This window comes from Chinchilla lanigera, unplaced genomic scaffold, assembly GCF_000276665.1.
Source record: "Chinchilla lanigera isolate Chin_1 unplaced genomic scaffold, ChiLan1.0 scaffold00050, whole genome shotgun sequence".
NCBI lineage: Eukaryota > Metazoa > Chordata > Mammalia > Rodentia > Chinchillidae > Chinchilla > Chinchilla lanigera.
The window spans coordinates 2,920,008-2,937,129 of record NW_004955451.1 but is presented as its reverse complement, the minus strand read 5'-3'; the positions used below and the strand labels follow the sequence as shown (position 1 = coordinate 2,937,129).

General features: G+C 36.3%; 1 protein-coding gene across 1 annotated transcript in view; it reads left to right on the top strand.

Moving 5' to 3' along the window:
- Med13 (mediator complex subunit 13) overlaps positions 1–17,122 on the top strand; it is a gene marked incomplete at its 5' end in the record, with an annotated part of 116,648 nt that overhangs the window by 71,101 nt on the left and 28,425 nt on the right. Inside the window, 7 exon segments of the mRNA XM_013519377.1 lie at positions 601–691; positions 823–1,037; positions 1,315–1,511; positions 2,510–3,426; positions 10,716–10,877; positions 13,703–13,926; positions 16,450–16,639. Of these exon segments, the coding sequence (XP_013374831.1) occupies positions 601–691; positions 823–1,037; positions 1,315–1,511; positions 2,510–3,426; positions 10,716–10,877; positions 13,703–13,926; positions 16,450–16,639 (1,996 nt within the window).

Here is a 17,122-nt window from a genome sequence, read left to right as displayed (position 1 = left end):
ATTGTCAGCTCTAAAAACATTAGTGATAAATCGAAGATGCTAAAATTTGGTTTGTTCAGCATATTAAAATTTATTTTCCATTAGGGACCTTGTTGCTTTGTTATGAGGTCTACTTAATGGGACAAATGCTTTATGAGAATCTTTATTAAGAATCAACTCTCATGTTAGTTTATCAGTTCTTATTTTTTTAATAGCTTTTATGTTACTGGTTATTCTGTGTTACAGAAGTATTGATCATTTCAGAGGGGTAGACTTTTTCCTCTGTCAATTGGAAGGCATATTAAAAATCTTCAGGGGCTGGGGATTTAGCTCAGCAGCAAAAGCGCCTGCCTGGCAAGCGCAAGGTCGTGAGTTCGGTTCCCGGTACCGGAGAAAAACCAAAAAAAAAACAAAAACAAAAAAACAAAACAAAAAAAAAATCTTCAGTGATTGCCTAGAATTTATTTTATATCTTTAAAGTATATCTAGTATGTATTTGACTCTGTCACAGATTCAAAATACCACTTTTGTTGAATGGGATTTAATTTTAAGTTACATCTGAATGATTACTACTTTGAGATCACATTTGATTTCATATAAATATGTGCTTTTTTAAAATAGCCTGGATCTAAAAAATCAGCGACTGGATCAGACGATAAAGCCAACTGCAAAGAATCAAAGACAGGAAATCTGGATCCGTTATCTTGTATAAGTAAGCTTCTCAAAATCTGTGCTGCAGTTAAATTGCAAACTTTAAATCTGAACAAATTCCCACTCCCTTTGTTTTAAACATAGATTCACCTCTTTTTAGTCTTACTTTAAAATATGTTTTATTAAATATAGGCACTGCAGATCTTCATAAAATGTATCCTACACCACCATCATTGGAACAACATATTATGGGATTTTCCCCAATGAATATGAATAATAAAGACTATGGTAGTATGGATACTACACCTGGAGGAACTGTTCTAGAAGGAAATAGTTCTAGTATAGGAGCACAGTTCAAAATTGAAGTTGATGAGGGATTCTGTAGCCCAAAACCTTCTGAAATTAAAGTAAGTATTTCATTTTTCTAGAAAAATCATTCACTTCCTGTATTTTCTTATAAACTTGTTTGTTTCTATGTTAAAAAATCCTTTCATAGTGATTCTAGTTTTGTAGCTAACAGATTAGAGGACTATTGTGGTGACTAAGAACGCATTTAAGAATAGAATAATATTTACATTTTCCTCTATTTAAATAGAAAAAAAGGACACAATTAGTTTGGGTTTTTTGTTTCTTTTTTGCCTTTGGCAGGTAATACGCTGAAAATCCATGCTCTTTATATTGTAGGATTTTTCTTATGTCTATAAGCCTGAAAATTGTCAAGTTCTAGTGGGATGTTCCATGTTTGCACCTTTAAAATCTCTACCAAGCCAATGTCTGCCCCCTATCAAATTGCCAGAAGATTGTATTTACCGCCAGAGTTGGAGTGTTGGAAAATTGGAATTGCTTCCTTCAGGGTCTACAATGCCATTCATCAAAGAAGGGTATGGTTTGTGTTTTTATTGTATATAAATCCTTGTCTAGGTTTAATTTTTTTTTTTCCATGGAAGTACCTACTGTGCTGGGAAAAGAAGATTAGTTTTTGAAAACTTTTAAAATGGTGTTTGATTATAAAATGTTATCAGTGACAAATAAACTGTTAGAAATGGTACGACCACTATGCTTTTGTCTATTGGACTTCAGAAGCACTTTTCCTTTTGGTTTGTGAATCTAAATCATTCCCATTTGTATGCATGTCATGTTTCTCATACTTTTCACATTTTAACATCTCTGAAATCTCTGTGCTTGGGGTTTCTTACAGTTGGTAACTTTTTTTTTTTACAGTTGGTAACATCTTAAAATTACTACTGTTTGTTTTTTACAGATGAACAGCTCTGAAATCAAATTTTTATACTCAATAGAATCTGAATGAAATGTGAATATTCATAGTATAAAAAATTTATAGGGCCGGGGATATAACTCAGCAGTACAAGTGCCTGCCTGGCCAGTGCAAGGTCCCGAGTTTGATTCCTGGTACCAAAAAAAGTTTTATAGATAGTAAATGCATATGTCTAGTGTGGATATGGATCTCATTTATGATTCTGGAACAAAAGCTGGGCTTAGTGGCACATGGCTATAATTCCAGCTACTTGGGAGGTTGAGGCAGAAGAATCAGCTCAGGGCCATCCTGGACAACTTAACTTAACAGACTCTGTCTGTTTTAACAAAGAAAGGACTCAAAGGATACAGCTCAGTGGTAGAGTATCCCTATGTTCAATCCCTAGTACTAAGTGGGAAAAAAAATGGAGCTAGTTGATTGATTGATCCTTAGTCTGCAACAGTCACCAGAGTAGACATAGCAGCCAGAAATGTCTTAGTTATACTTATCACAATTTTTAATGTAACTGAAAAAATGTTTGGGACTTTTTTGTTTGTGTTTCACATTATTAATGTGTTTCTTTATGTATGTATTTGATTTTCTTTCTTACCTTGGCAACAATAGTGATGCAAGTAATATGGATCAAGAATATGGACCTGCTTATACTCCTCAAACCCATACTTCTTTTGGGATGCCTCCTAGCAGCGCTCCTCCTAGTAACAGTGGAGCAGGAATTCTTCCTTCTCCATCCACCCCTAGGTTTCCAACTCCAAGGACTCCAAGGACTCCTCGAACTCCTCGTGGAGCTGGTGGACCTGCTAGTGCTCAAGGTTCAGTCAAGTATGAAAACTCAGACCTGTATTCACCAGCCTCCACCCCATCTACATGCAGACCCCTTAATTCTGTTGAACCTGCAACTGTTCCTTCCATCCCTGAAGCACACAGTCTTTATGTAAACCTCATCCTTTCAGAATCAGTTATGAATTTGTTTAAAGACTGTAACTTTGATAGTTGCTGTATCTGTGTCTGCAACATGAATATCAAGGGTGCCGATGTTGGAGTTTACATTCCAGATCCAACGCAGGAAGCACAGTATAGGTGTACCTGTGGTTTCAGTGCTGTCATGAACAGAAAATTTGGAAACAATTCAGGATTATTTCTTGAAGATGAACTAGATATCATAGGACGCAACACAGACTTTGGCAAAGAAGCAGAAAAACGTTTTGAAGCTCTCAGGGCTACCTCTGCTGAACATATTAATGGAGGTCTAAAGGAATCAGAAAAATTGCCTGATGAATTGATATTATTGCTACAAGATCAGTGTACTAATTTATTTTCACCCTTTGGAGCATCAGACCAAGATCCTTTCCCCAAAATTGGTGTAATTAGCAATTGGGTACGAGTCGAAGAGCGGGACTGTTGCAATGACTGCTATCTTGCATTAGAACATGGGCGTCAGTTCATGGATAATATGTCAGGGGGAAAAGTTGATGAAGCACTTGTGAAAAGCTCATGCTTACATCCCTGGTCTAAACGAAATGGTAAGTATGTTAATGAAATAAGTTTTATTTTCTTTGCATTGTGTAATTGCTTTTCTGTCTTAGGGGAGAAGTATTCAAAAGCTACTTCTGTGCAGCTAATAGAGACTCTTAAACTTGGACTTAGAATTTTTAGAGGGATATCTAAGCTGTTTAGTTTAATTTCACCAATAAAAGTACTATTACTGAAAATCTATAATTATATGGGAATATAAAAAGTACTTCATACATGTTAATTAGCAGAAAATTACTGGTTGTCTGCTTTATTCAGCAGTCTTTCACTACATATTTATTGAGTACCTTAGAAGTGTTTGGAACTGATCTAGGATCACTGTTGAACACAGCAGACATATTCCCATATTCCTTGCCCTTTTAGGGCCTGTAATTTAATGGAAGAGACAGCAACACACACACACACACACACACACACACACACACAAAAAAACAAGTAATTACATAATAGAGACAAGGGCTTTGAAGAAAACTAAGCAAATATAGGTGTGGAGGCACCCTTTGTAATCTCAGCTCTCTGGGAAGCTGAGGATTACAAGTTGGAACCCAGTCTGGACAACTAGTGATAATTAGGTGAGACCCTGTCTCAGATTTTTAAAAAGCGGGGAGGGTATAAGATTGGGAATATAGCTCAGTGCACAGAGAAGGCCCTGGGTTCATTCCTCAGTACAGAAGGGTAGTGGGGGAATGGCTAAGGAGGGCAAAAGAGGAGAAAGAAATTGTGCTTGTTAGCTGTATGGTCAGAGAAAGAAAACATTTAAGCAAAAACTTCTGTCCTGCATTGAGTGGGAGAATGTGAGCTAGGTGGTTAACTAAGGGAAGTGTGTTACAAGCAATACAAGGTACAAAAAGCGTGAGGGAATAGCGTGCTTCATATGTTTGGGAACGTGAGGGAGGCGTGCTGGGGTGTAGCTGATGATGGGTGAACTGGTATGAAACCTGAGATGTGTTCAAGCACCAAAATCATGTATGGTTTTACAGACCATACAATGCCTTTGTAGTGCATTCTGAATGGTGATGGAAAGCTGTTGAGCAGTTTTGAGCAGGGAAGTTACATGATCCTTTTTTCTGTTTATTTTTTAAAAGATCGCTGGCAATTATATGAAGCATAGTTTGGGGATTGGCGGTGGTGAATATAAGAGTAGAGGCAAATAGATTAGTTGGGAGGCAGTTGCAGTAGTCCAGATGAAAGATGATAACTGTTGGATCACAGTCAGAAGCAGTACAGTAGTGATGATAAGATTCCAGGTACGTTCAGGAAGTAGCATCTGAAAGATTGGCTGTAGCCATCAGAGTAGCTTGAGCAGCTAGAAGAGTGGTGGTGCTAACTATAGAAGAGGAAACACTGGGGGAGCAGCTAACTATACATTTGGAAATAGGAGCTTTAAATTCAAGGGAGTAATTGGGTCTGGAGAATAATCATTTTGTATGTGTGTGACTTACCAGTATTAAAAATTGTACAGTACTCCCCACCCAGAAAACCCAAAAATATGCAGCTGAATGAAATAAGAGTGACTGATAGAGGAATCCAGGAATGGAGCTGACATTCAAAGGTACAAAAGAGGAGGAGGATCCAGATAAGGAAACTGAGAAGGAGGTAGAAAGAAAAGCAAGAGAGTGTAGTGTCCTAGAAACTAAAGTATGAGAAGTATTAAAGAAAGAGAGTGATTCATCTGTCCCAAATATTGTGATAGCCGATTGTGGTGGCACACACCTGTAATCTGAACACTTGCAGGGCTGAAGCAGGAGGATTGCAGTGAGTTTAAGGCCACCCTGGACTATGTAGTGAGTTCAAAGCCAGCCTAAACTACATAGTGAAAACCTGTCTCAAAACAAACAAAAATATTATGATATATTAGATAAAACCAACAGGACCATTACATCTGACTACATGGAGATTGATGGCAGTCTTGACAAGAAATTTCAGTCTGATCATAGTGGACTTCGGAGAGAACAGGATGAGAAGCAAATTTAAACTCTTTGGGGACATTTTGTCATAAATAGCAGAGAAATTAGATGGTAGTCTTCAAAGAGAGTTGTAGTTTAAAGGTACACTGAGAATGACCCTATTTAGAGAAAAATTTTAAATAGCCAAATAATAATTATATGTATTTAAGTATTGTGATGTTTTGATTTATGTGTACTTAGCAGAAGATTAAATCAAGCTAGATTAATCATCTCTACCTACTTACTTTTTATGGGGAGTGCATTTAAAAATCTTTTTTTTTTTTTTTTTTAAGCAATACTGGAGGTTGAACCTAAGGTCAATCTTTAGCCGGGAGTGGTGGCACACGCCTGTAATCTCGGCACTCAGGAGGCTGAGGCAGGAGGATCATTTGTGAGTTTGAGGCCATCCTGGGCTACAAAGTGAGCTCCAGGCCAGCCTGAACTGCATAGCAAGACCCTGTCTCAAAAAGACCAAAAAAAATAAATAAATAAAAAGGTCAATCTTCGTACTGAAATATTGAAGCAGGGTCTTGCTTAGTTGCTAAATGGTGATCCTTTTACCTCTGTCTCCACAGTGCTGGGATTGCAGGTGTGTGCTACCAAGTACAGCTTAAAATCCACTCTTTAAGGGCTTTTGAAATATAGGATATATTATTATTATTAACTGTTTTCACCATGCTGTCCAGTAGATCTCTAAAACTTATCCCTTCTATCTGAACTTTGGCTGACATCCCTTTTTACATCCCCACTTTATTCCATAAGGAATATTAACACATAAGATAATGTAAGAGCAAAACCATTATAAGTGGGAGGTAATAGACTCCATTGTAGAAATAGAGGGCTAGTTAGATAGGAACATGCTCCTATAGCAAGAAGGAAAGGAATAGTTTCTTTGTAGAAGAGTGAAGTGAAAATTTTCCTGTGACTGCTTTTATAATTAATGATGAGGGAAATAATGCTTGACTAATGAGAGAATGAAAATTAATTTATAGAGTAAATTCTAATTTATAGAATGGTGGTTTTGAAAATCTAGTTTCTCAGACTAGCTGGTTCAAACATCCCCTGGGAACTTGTTAGAAACACAAATTCTCAAGCTGAGTGTGGTGGTGCACACCTGTAATGCCAGTCCTCTGGAGGCTGATGCAGGATGATTTCAAGTTTGAAGTAAGCCTGAGACACATAGCGAGACCCTTTCTCAAAAAGGAGAAGAGAAACAAACTTTTCACATTTTTCTTCCAGACCTTCTAAAATCAAATAGGGTAGGAACTGAGTTCTTCTACTCACTAGCAGTATGGTATTGGACAAATTGACTTAACATCTTGGTGTCTTCATTTGTATTAATGAAATAAAGCTAGTTAGCATTGGAATTACGTTGCACTGTTAAGATCTAATGAATTAATCCACATTAAGCATAGTAACTTTATTTGGTCTTGTGTCACTTGCTAAATTCAATCATTTTTGGATCAGTGCAAAACAGTGGCGTGTTATGAAGATATTCCACCTTAAATTGTTTTAAATTCCTAGAGAGCTAAAACTATAATGGAAAGTGAAAATAATCCAAATGCCTATTGATTAAAATACATAATTATAGTTGTACAGATAGAATGTTACATAAATTCTGAAAATGATACTTGTAACAGATAAATTCAGTAGTAGTAATTTGGGGTGAAGAAAGACTTAAGTCTCAGATTATATTATATATATGCATGGAACATAGGGCTTTCACATTGAGCTACATCCCCACCCCTTTTAAATTTTATATTTTATTTTGAGAAAAGCTCTTGCTAGATGGCCAAATTGCCCAGGCTGTGTTAAGATTTTCTGCTCCTCTTTCAGCCTCCCGGAGTGCTAGGATTGCAAGCATGTGCCACTATGCCCAGATCAGTAATACAGAATCCACCAAAAAAAAAAAAAAAAAAATGTATGTACACTTCAGGAAAAGAAAAACTTGTATAAATATTTTAATACTAAATTTATTGAGACATCATGAGATTAATACAAGTTACCTTTGACCTGTACAGTTATAAGAGGTACTCCAAGTGGTGGCTGTTAGCTTCCAGACATTTATTAGTACAGCAAATCGTTGCTTGGGTAATGTTGGTCATTGAGATTGCTGCACGTGCGTTTTCACCTTCTCTAAGGGCTGGCGGTGTAGTTGGTTTTCTGCTGTATACAACATCCACTAGGGTTCCTCATATGAGGGTAACGCCATCTGTTGAAAAAACATCATACTATTTTTCTTTTCCTGAAGGGTGTATACTTTTTTGGCGGACTCTATATATTTATATTTTGAGGCAGGAGCTTGCTGAGTTGCCCAGGGTATGCTAGATAGACCTTACTTTTCTCTTGCCTCAGATTACAGGTATGTGCCACCATGCCAGACTGGTAGTTTCTTTCTTGTTTTGTGTAAAACTGGAGTGGACATTTGTTTTTATTACCCAGGTAGACTTGCTGGGTCATGTAACTCTAATGTTTTGAGGAATTAATTAACCGTATTCATTCCCATCAACAATATTTGAGGGAAATATTACCAAATCCTCATCGACACTTGTCAGTTTATATTTTTTATTGTCATCTTAATAGGTATAATGTAATTTATTATGGTTTTGATTTTCATTTCTCTTAATAAACAATGGTGTTGAGAATCTTTTTATATACTTAATGTCTATTTTTCTGTTTTCTTTGAAGATAACTCCTTTGCCCACTTTTTAAAATTCAGCTTTTTGCCCTCTTTTTATTGTGTTTAGAAGTTTTTATGTATTCTGGATAAAAGTCCTTTTTCAGACATAGGATTTGTTATATGACATTTGGTATTTTATTTATGGTGTCATCTTTTCACACAGTCCTCTTTCACCCTCTCTGTACTGGGGAATTGAACTTAGGGCCTTTGCATTGAGCTACATCCTCAGCCCGTGTTAGTTATTCTTTTACATTGATTGATTGATTGATTGATTGACGGACAGATGGATGGATGGACGGGGTCTTGCTAAGTCATTAAGTTGCCCAGGTTGAGTTCCAACTTGCGATCCTCCTGCCAGAGCTTCTCAGAGTGTTGGGATTCTAATCATGTGCCAACCATGCCCAACTTTTCGATGGTACCTTTTGCTACATTTGTAGTTTTGATGAAATTAATTTTTCTCTTGTTGCTTGTACTTTTGGATGTCATATTTTTAAAAGGCTTTAGCCCTAGATCATGAAAATTTACCTTTTCCCTTAAGTTTATACTTTTTGCTCCCACATTTCTGTTTTTTTTTTTTTTTTTTTTTTGGTTTTTCTCCGGTACCAGGAACTGAACTCACGACCTTGCGCTTGCCAGGCAGACGCTTTGCCGCTGAGCTAAATCCCCAGCCCCTCTCCCACATTTCTGTATGTCATCCCTTTTGAATTATTTTTGTACATAAATGAGTTCAGCTTCATGTGGATTTCCAGTTGTCTGAGGTGGTTGGAAAGAATGTCTTTTCCCACTAAGTTGCCTTCTTACCTTCATCAAAAAGCAGTTTTCATAAATACGAGGTCTGAGTTTTGGATGTGCAATTATTTTCTGTTAATCTGTATGTCTTTCCTCCATGATCAGTCTAAAATGTCATTATCCTTTAGTCTTAGCTTATTTTTCTTCGTTAGCTCTTATACTTACTCTAATTATTGTATATGTAACATATACAGTTATACTTTTTCATGTGAGTTTTCCTCCCACAAGATTATTAGGTCCCTCAAGAAAATTTTTCCTATAGTATTATCAGCAGCTGTCAAAGCTCTCTTGTGATTATAATACCAGCCTTAGCCAGTGATAACTTCCTAGACTTTCTTACGTGAGTAGTCACAAAGATATACATACTTCTAATTGTGTATATCCGATAGTTTTGTGTTTTTCATTCATAGTCATTAGTCCGTGTCACATAGCTGTTATCACTTTTTTTTTTTTTGTACCAGACCTTGTGCTTGCCAGGCAGGCACTGTGCCACTGAACTATATTCCAGGACCCTACCACTTCTGATTAAAGCACTTTATTATGTGTATAGTAGTTTATTTAAGCATAATTGTTATACATTATATTCGGAATTAGATTTTTTTCTGTACACCATTTAGTTATGGGGAATTAATGCCTACAATAATAAACCAGGCAATGATGATAATTAAAATTGAATGATTTAATGTATGGTAAAACAGATTTGATTGTTCAAATATACCATACTGGGGTCCAGATCAATTATATCAGTATTATTTAGAGATTTTTCTTTTAGCCCTTTGACACTTAAGAGCAATATCTTTTACTTATGTTCTGATAGTTGGTCAGAAATGCATATAAAGCAATTTGATAATCTATGAGTCTAAGTTTATAAAATATCTATGGATAATACTTTTTAGCAGTTTAAGCGGGCTTATCTGTTATTGCACAAGTTTTGTATTTCACATTGGTTTATTTCTTGTTTTTGTGGTGCTGGGGGTTGAAGCCAGGACCTCAAGAATGATAGGCAAGCGTTCTACTACTGAAGTGTATCCCAAGCCTTGTATTTTTGTCTTAGTGTATTTTTCCCGAATTAATCACTGTAACTAGTCTTATTTATCTGATTACTATAGTGATGGTAAAAAAGGGACATAATTTATAACATCCCCCCCCTTTTTTTTTATCTTTTTGAAACAAGGCCTCACTGTGCAGTTCAGGATGACCTTGAGCTCACTTTGTAACCCAGGGTGGCCTCAAACTCACATCAGTCCTCCTCCCTCAGCCTCCTGAATGCAAGGATTACAGACATGTACCACCACGCCCAATTTATAACCCATTTCTATGTGAGGGAGAATTCCTTCTGGTAAAATACCTGTAAGTACTAGGAACAACCAAAAGAAATGCAAAAAGAAAACATAATTTACTAATTAATTAGGTAATACTTTTTTTTCTTTTTGAGACAGGGTCTTGCTATGCAGTTCAGGCGGGCCTTGAACTCACCCTGTAGCACAGGCTGGCCTCGAACTCGCATCAGTCCTCCTGCCTCAGCCTCCTGAGTGCAGGGATTACAGGCATGCACCACCACGCCCAGCCTGGTAATAACATTTTGTGGCAAAGTTACAATGACTTTTTTATTGTCTCTTCTTGGTCGTTTGGTTATCTGGAAGAGATTTTTTGTTTTTGTTTTTGTTTGTTTTGTTTTGGTGCTGTGTTGAACCTAGTGCTTCATACATGGTAAGCAAATGCTCCATCACTTTATACAGTCTCTGCACACGGCTAATATTTCATCTTCTTGATCATAAAGAGCTAAACTTCTCTAGATGTGCTTATTATTTTAAAATTTTATGTTGGCAATAGCAATTCTTACTTTTTTTTCTAACGCTCGTAGATGCGAGCATGCAGTGCTCACAGGATATTCTTCGAATGCTCCTCTCTCTTCAGCCAGTTCTTCAAGATGCTATTCAGAAAAAAAGAACAGTAAGACCTTGGGGAGTTCAAGGTCCTCTCACTTGGCAACAGTTTCACAAAATAGCTGGCCGAGGCTCTTATGGTAAGTAATTTATGGGGATATGTAGTGACTGACTGACTGACTGACTGACTGACTGACTGACTGACTTATCTATTTATTTTCAGTTGTTTGGCATTGGGGATTGAGCCCAGGACCTTCACGCTAGCTACATTGCTAGTCGTTTTAGTTTTTATTTTAAACAGAGTCTTGCTAAGATGCTAAGTTGCTCAGGCTGAGCTTGAACTTGTGGTTCTCGGTTTATGAACTTAATTTGTTCCACGAGTCTGGAAAAGATGGCCATGTTTGTATTCTTGCAGGAAAGATGGTTGCGGTCATGTTTGAATCAGATGCAAAATTCGCAGATAAAAACAAAATTTTGCCAAATGCTTCTGTTTGCGAACAAACAAAAGTATGTGTGTGAACCAACATACCAGTGTAACTTACTGGGTTGTCATGTCAAAAGGAAAAAAGTTTACTTAGATATGTTTTTACAAATTCAGCTTCTCAGTAAGATTTTATAGGAACAAAGGATCATACTAGTAAATCAGGGTGGGAGAGGAGGTTAGGTGGTAATCCTAGTAATAAAAGATCCCAGGGTCTTCATTATTTTAAAAAAAAATAAGGACAAAGACAAAAATTTGCGAGTTTTGAGAAGAGTAGCAGTGAATCCTCTCAAGTGTGTAATAAATTTGTGGTCAGCTATGGTAGAAGAGACCACTCAGTGAGTTATTTGTTGAAGATGTCTCTGAAAGTTGAGGATGCTGTAAATGTATTTTGAATAATAGTTCTTAACATTGAAGTCTTTGATTTCTTCGAAGGGTTTTGGAATACATTATATATAGAAGTAGGTTTGCCTGTTTTCCTTCTATTAATGGCAAATTTAAATGTCAGAAAAAAGTGATATTCTGTGAAAATAAAGGCTAATTATATTTTGGTGTAAACTTTTATGTTCTTTAAAAACCTAAGATAGTAAATTTTTATTTTTGCACCTTATTTACTGGTTTTGGAGACAGTTTTTTTTTTCTAGTTTAAAGAGACTAAATAGAAAAAGAACAGTAGCAGAATACCAACAACACAGACAAAAACAAAACAAGCAAAAACAATAAAAATGATACAGGGTTTTGGAACAAAATGATAGGAATTAACAGTGGTTCTTATATTACATATTGTGAAACTATCATTTTTAATTTTTTTGTTTTTATTTTTTAATCTCTATGGTTTGATCAATCTTGTATTCTTATATCTGGTAATCTGAGCAACTTTGTTGAAGATAACAATATGAAGATAGTTTCTATCAGTACATTTGCAGCTGTCTTTTTCCTTTTCTTTTTCTTGATGGCTACATGTAGTCTGTTATTTTTTACATAAGTTAATGTATCTTACCAGCTTACTATTTAGATAGATTGTTTTCTATCTTCTTCATTACTCTTGGCGGGGTACAAGGGATTGAATCCATGGCCTTGTACTGAACTACATTCCTAGCCCTTTATATAAGTTTTACTTTTTGAGACATGGTCGTGCTGAGTTGCTTGGGTTGGAGTTGAACTTGAGATCATCTTGCCTCATCCTCTCAGATTACAGATGCTGAGATTACAAATGTACACCACCACTCCTGGTTCATTACAACTATTTTTAAATAATACATCATCCTATACATACTGCTAAGTATTCTCTGCAATATCAGTATCAGCCAGTTAAGTGCTTCTTTCCCCAAACCTTTGCCAGTAGGGTACTGAATTGGTGAATGAAAAGTAAGTATTTCGTTACAGTTCAAGAGACTGAATGGTACAGAGTATCAGGATAAATTTCCTGCTCTACTGCTACTTACGTGTTATTGAACAAGTTGTGAAACTTATCGATTCCTATTTTGTCATCTCTAAAATAAGTTTAGCCTTATATGTCTTTGGTGAGGATTAATGAAGTCAATACATGTAGAAAGTTTTAAATAATACTTAGTATATAATAAGTGCTGTAATTGTTATTATTAATTTTAAATTATTCTAATAGTGAAAATTTTTGCATATATAGAAGATACTATATTTTGTACTCTGTTTATATGTTTTACCCATTTTTGTGTAATGTAGTTGATCATTTTCTGTTTTTTAAAAGGTTTTGTGATAAGAACACTTATTCTGGAATCTACCTAACAAATTTTTAAATTTACAGTTCAGTTTTTTCACTCCTATACAACGTCATTTAGCACATCTTACTGACTAGCTTCTCATAGATTTGTAGGTCTTCCTATGAAAAAAAATTAACCTTTTGTCATATTTATTGCCAACTTTTTCCTGATAATTGTTAATCTTTTAGCTTTGCTTGTAGTGTTTCTTCATGGTTCAAATTTATATTTATATAGTTAGATTCAATTTTGTAATGAGTAGGTTTTATGTTATAATTAGAAAGATTCGTCGGGCCTGGTGGCACACGCCTGTAATCCCACCACTTGGGAGGCTAAGGCAGGAGGATCGCGATGAGTTTGAGGCCAGCCTGGGCTACATAGTGAGTTCAAGACCAACCTGAACTGCACAAGACCCTGTCTCCAAAAGAAGAAAAAAAAATTAGAGAGACTGTTTCCAGTCCAAATTTCTTAAAATTAAATAAAACCCTTTTGCATGTTTTCTTGTTGTACTTCCAAGTTTTCCATTCAAATTAATTATTTTCCATTTAAATTAAGGTAATCAAATGTGTTTTGTAAAACCTGTTGTAGGTAATTTCTAACTCTGGAAAAGTATCAGTTACTTAGCTTTAAATATTTTGTCTTTAATAAGATATTTTTACTAATAATCACTTCACTAACTTTTGACATTTACCGCAAAGGAGACATGGCTTAATTTTAAGTGTTTTCTTAAAATATCTTTCTTGCTTAGGAACTGATGAATCTCCAGAACCACTGCCAATTCCCACGTTTTTGTTGGGTTATGATTATGATTTTCTGGTGCTTTCTCCATTTGCTCTCCCTTACTGGGAGAGACTTATGCTGGAACCCTATGGATCTCAAAGAGATATAGCCTATGTTGTACTATGTCCAGAGAATGAAGCTTTGTTACACGGAGCCAAAAGCTTTTTTAGAGATCTTACTGCAATATATGAGGTAGGTGTTTTAAAAAGAAGTGGCATTTTAATGCTACCTAATGATTTATTTGGTTATGTACAAAACATAATGGGAAGGTCCGCTGATTAGGACAGAGTGCTGATGACAGCAGACTAGATACTTAGTTATCATACAAACCAATTAATGATCTTGGTTGTTTTTGTTTTTGAGACAGGGTCTATGTAGTTCAAGCTGTTCTCAAACTTGAACTCATAGCAGTCTTCCTACCTCAGCCTTCCAAGTGCTGGGATTACAGGCGTGCACCACAACACCCAGCCAATTAAGTGGTATTTTTGTTTTGTTTTGGTTTGGTTTTTTTGGTGCTGGGAATTGAACTTATGACCTTGCATTTGCCAGGCAGGCACTGTGCCACTGAGCTATCTCCTCGGCCCAATTAACAGTTTTCACCCTGTTCTTGTCAGCTGTATATGCCATGGCTCATGGTGGAAAGCGCCATATTGGAGGGTAAATATTGATGGTGTATATATCATTCAAAGCAACCTTTTCTAAAACAAAAAGGTAGTATTGTTAAATAGGAAAAAATTATGTTCATAAAAATTCTAGTCCTAATTCTCTAAGATCACATGTAGCTGGCACATGACTGTAATCCTAGCACTTGGGAGGCTGAGGCAGGAGGATCACCATGAGTTCGAGGTCAGCCTGGGCTACACAGTGAGTTCAAGGCCAGGCTGAATCACATAGCAAGACCCTGTCTCAAAAAAAAAAAAAAAAAAAAAAAACCCACACACGTAATGACATTAACCCTTATTTTCCTGATACATAATGTATATTTATGCTAGGTATCACTTAAGGTCTATTTCAGTTCTGAAACTCTGACTTTTTTTCTTTAGTATTAGAGATTGAACCCAGTGCCTTACGTGTGGTAGGCAAGTGAGCTATACCTCAGGCCTTGTGAAAATTTTTATTTTGAGACCACACCTGGCTAATTTTGCCCAAGCTAGCCTCAAATTTAAAATTGTCCTGCCTCATCCTCTAAGTAGCTGTAACTGGAGGCATACACTACTACATTCAGCTTCTTAACTGCTATGCATTGTATTTCTCATGCTGTATCTGTCATTAGGCACTGTAATTACAAATTATACATGCCGTGAGACATAAAGCTGCAATTATACCTTTTTTAGCTACAAGTATGTGGATATCCAACCTTTTGATTTCTTTTACAATCTGAATGTGTTAGTCTGTGCTGGTTTAGTTTCCATATAAATTTTCCATTTAATTACAAGTTATTTATACATTATCTTTTTATAAAGAAACATTGCCCAAGGAGTTATTTCAAACACAAGTACTGAAAATTCCTCCTGAAGAAAGTTCCATAGTCAAATAAATCTGGGGAAACTTGTGTATTACCTTTTAGAGGTTAACAATTCATACTAAGTTACTAAGAGTTTTGAAAGTCTTACAGTAGGGCTAGGGATATAGCTCAGCAGCACAAAACCTGCCTGGCAAGTGCAAGGTTGGAGTTCGACTCCCAGTACGGGGAGGCAGGAGTCCAACTTTTGAGCCAGGCGTGGTGGTGTATGCCTGTAATCCCAGCACTTGCCTGTGTAATTCAAGTTCTCAGGAGGCTGAGGCAGGAGTTTGAGGCCAACCTGGGCTACATAGTGAGTTCAAGGCCAGCCTGAAATACACAGCAAGACCCTGTCTCAAAAAAAAAGTCTTACAGTAACGAAATTGAAATTAGCCTAATCCAGTTTTGCAAACTTGTTGACATTGGGCAGTTTGTAGCAAAAATTACTGACCCACAGAACTAGGGGATGAGCTGGCATATATAGTATAAAATACATAGTGTATTTACATACCAAGTTTTATTTTTTTGATAAATGACTATATATTTCTATGTACAGGAATTGGTATAGATGTGTAACGTAAAATGATTGTGTTTTTAATGGGGTTTTTATTAGCATGGTATTGCATACCTGTGATCCCAGCAAGTTTGCAGATTTGAGCCCAGCCTGGGCAACTTAGTGTGATTATGTTGCAAAATAAAGTTAAAAAGAGAGAGAGAGAGAAAAAAAGAAAGGCTAAGGATATAGCTCAGTGCAAAGGCCCTAGGTTCAATCCACAGTACCAGAAAAGAGGGCTGGGTGAGATGTTATAGGGTCCTTCGGTGTTCCCCAGGCTGGCCTTAAACTCTTGGGCTCGTAAGTAGCTGGGATTTAGAAGTGTGTACTACTGCAACTGTTTGTAAAGACTACCCTCCCTGCCTCCCAGGTCACTTTTTCCATTATTCTGTAAGCTTTTATTCTTCAAACTAAATGGCTGTATTGCTGTTACCTAGTGTTGTTGTGTAAATATGTTTTCATTATAGTTTGATTTTAAAAGAAACTGAATGATTTCTAAAGGAAGAAGAAATACCAATGGGTCTGTTTTCACCCATGTTTTCATCTCAAATTGTAATTACAAGTAATCTGATTTTAAATAACTTAAGTGCTTTATTTTCTAATGTATATGCAAATACCATAATAAATTCATTAATTCTGCTTTTTTAATACATATTTATAGTCCTGTCGATTGGGTCAACATAGACCTATTTCTCGACTGTTGACGGATGGGATCATGAGAGTTGGATCTACTGCATCAAAGAAACTATCAGAAAAGATTGTAGCAGAATGGTTTTCTCAGGCAGCTGATGGTAACAATGAAGCATTTTCTAAACTCAAGCTTTATGCTCAAGTCTGCAGATATGACCTAGGTACTGAACTTACATTTATTGTATTAGGCTGGTATTGGCAAACCATGACCAGGTCAGCCAGCTGTTTTTGTAAATAAACTCTTACTGGAATAAAGCCATCTTCATTTATTTATATATTGTTCCTGTCTGCTTTTGTGCTGCAGAATCAGCTGAGTAGTAGTAACAGAGACTGTGGTACACAAAACCAGAATTTATTTGCTAACTGAATCTTCCCAGAAAAAAAGTTTTTGTTTAGGGATCCCATAAGATGGCAGTTGTGGATTCTAAACTATTTTCTGTTAATTCTCTCGGATCTGATGTTTTATTCACATTAAGATTCTTGATTTGTTAATACTTTAGAGAATTTGTAGTCACCCTCTGCAACACCAAGAAGTGGTTCTTTGCTATAGCTAAGGAAATGACTGCTATTTAGAACTTTCTTGTAGTACTTTGGAATTAAATACCAATAGTCTTCCTGGGGCTGGGGATTTAGCTCAGCGGCAA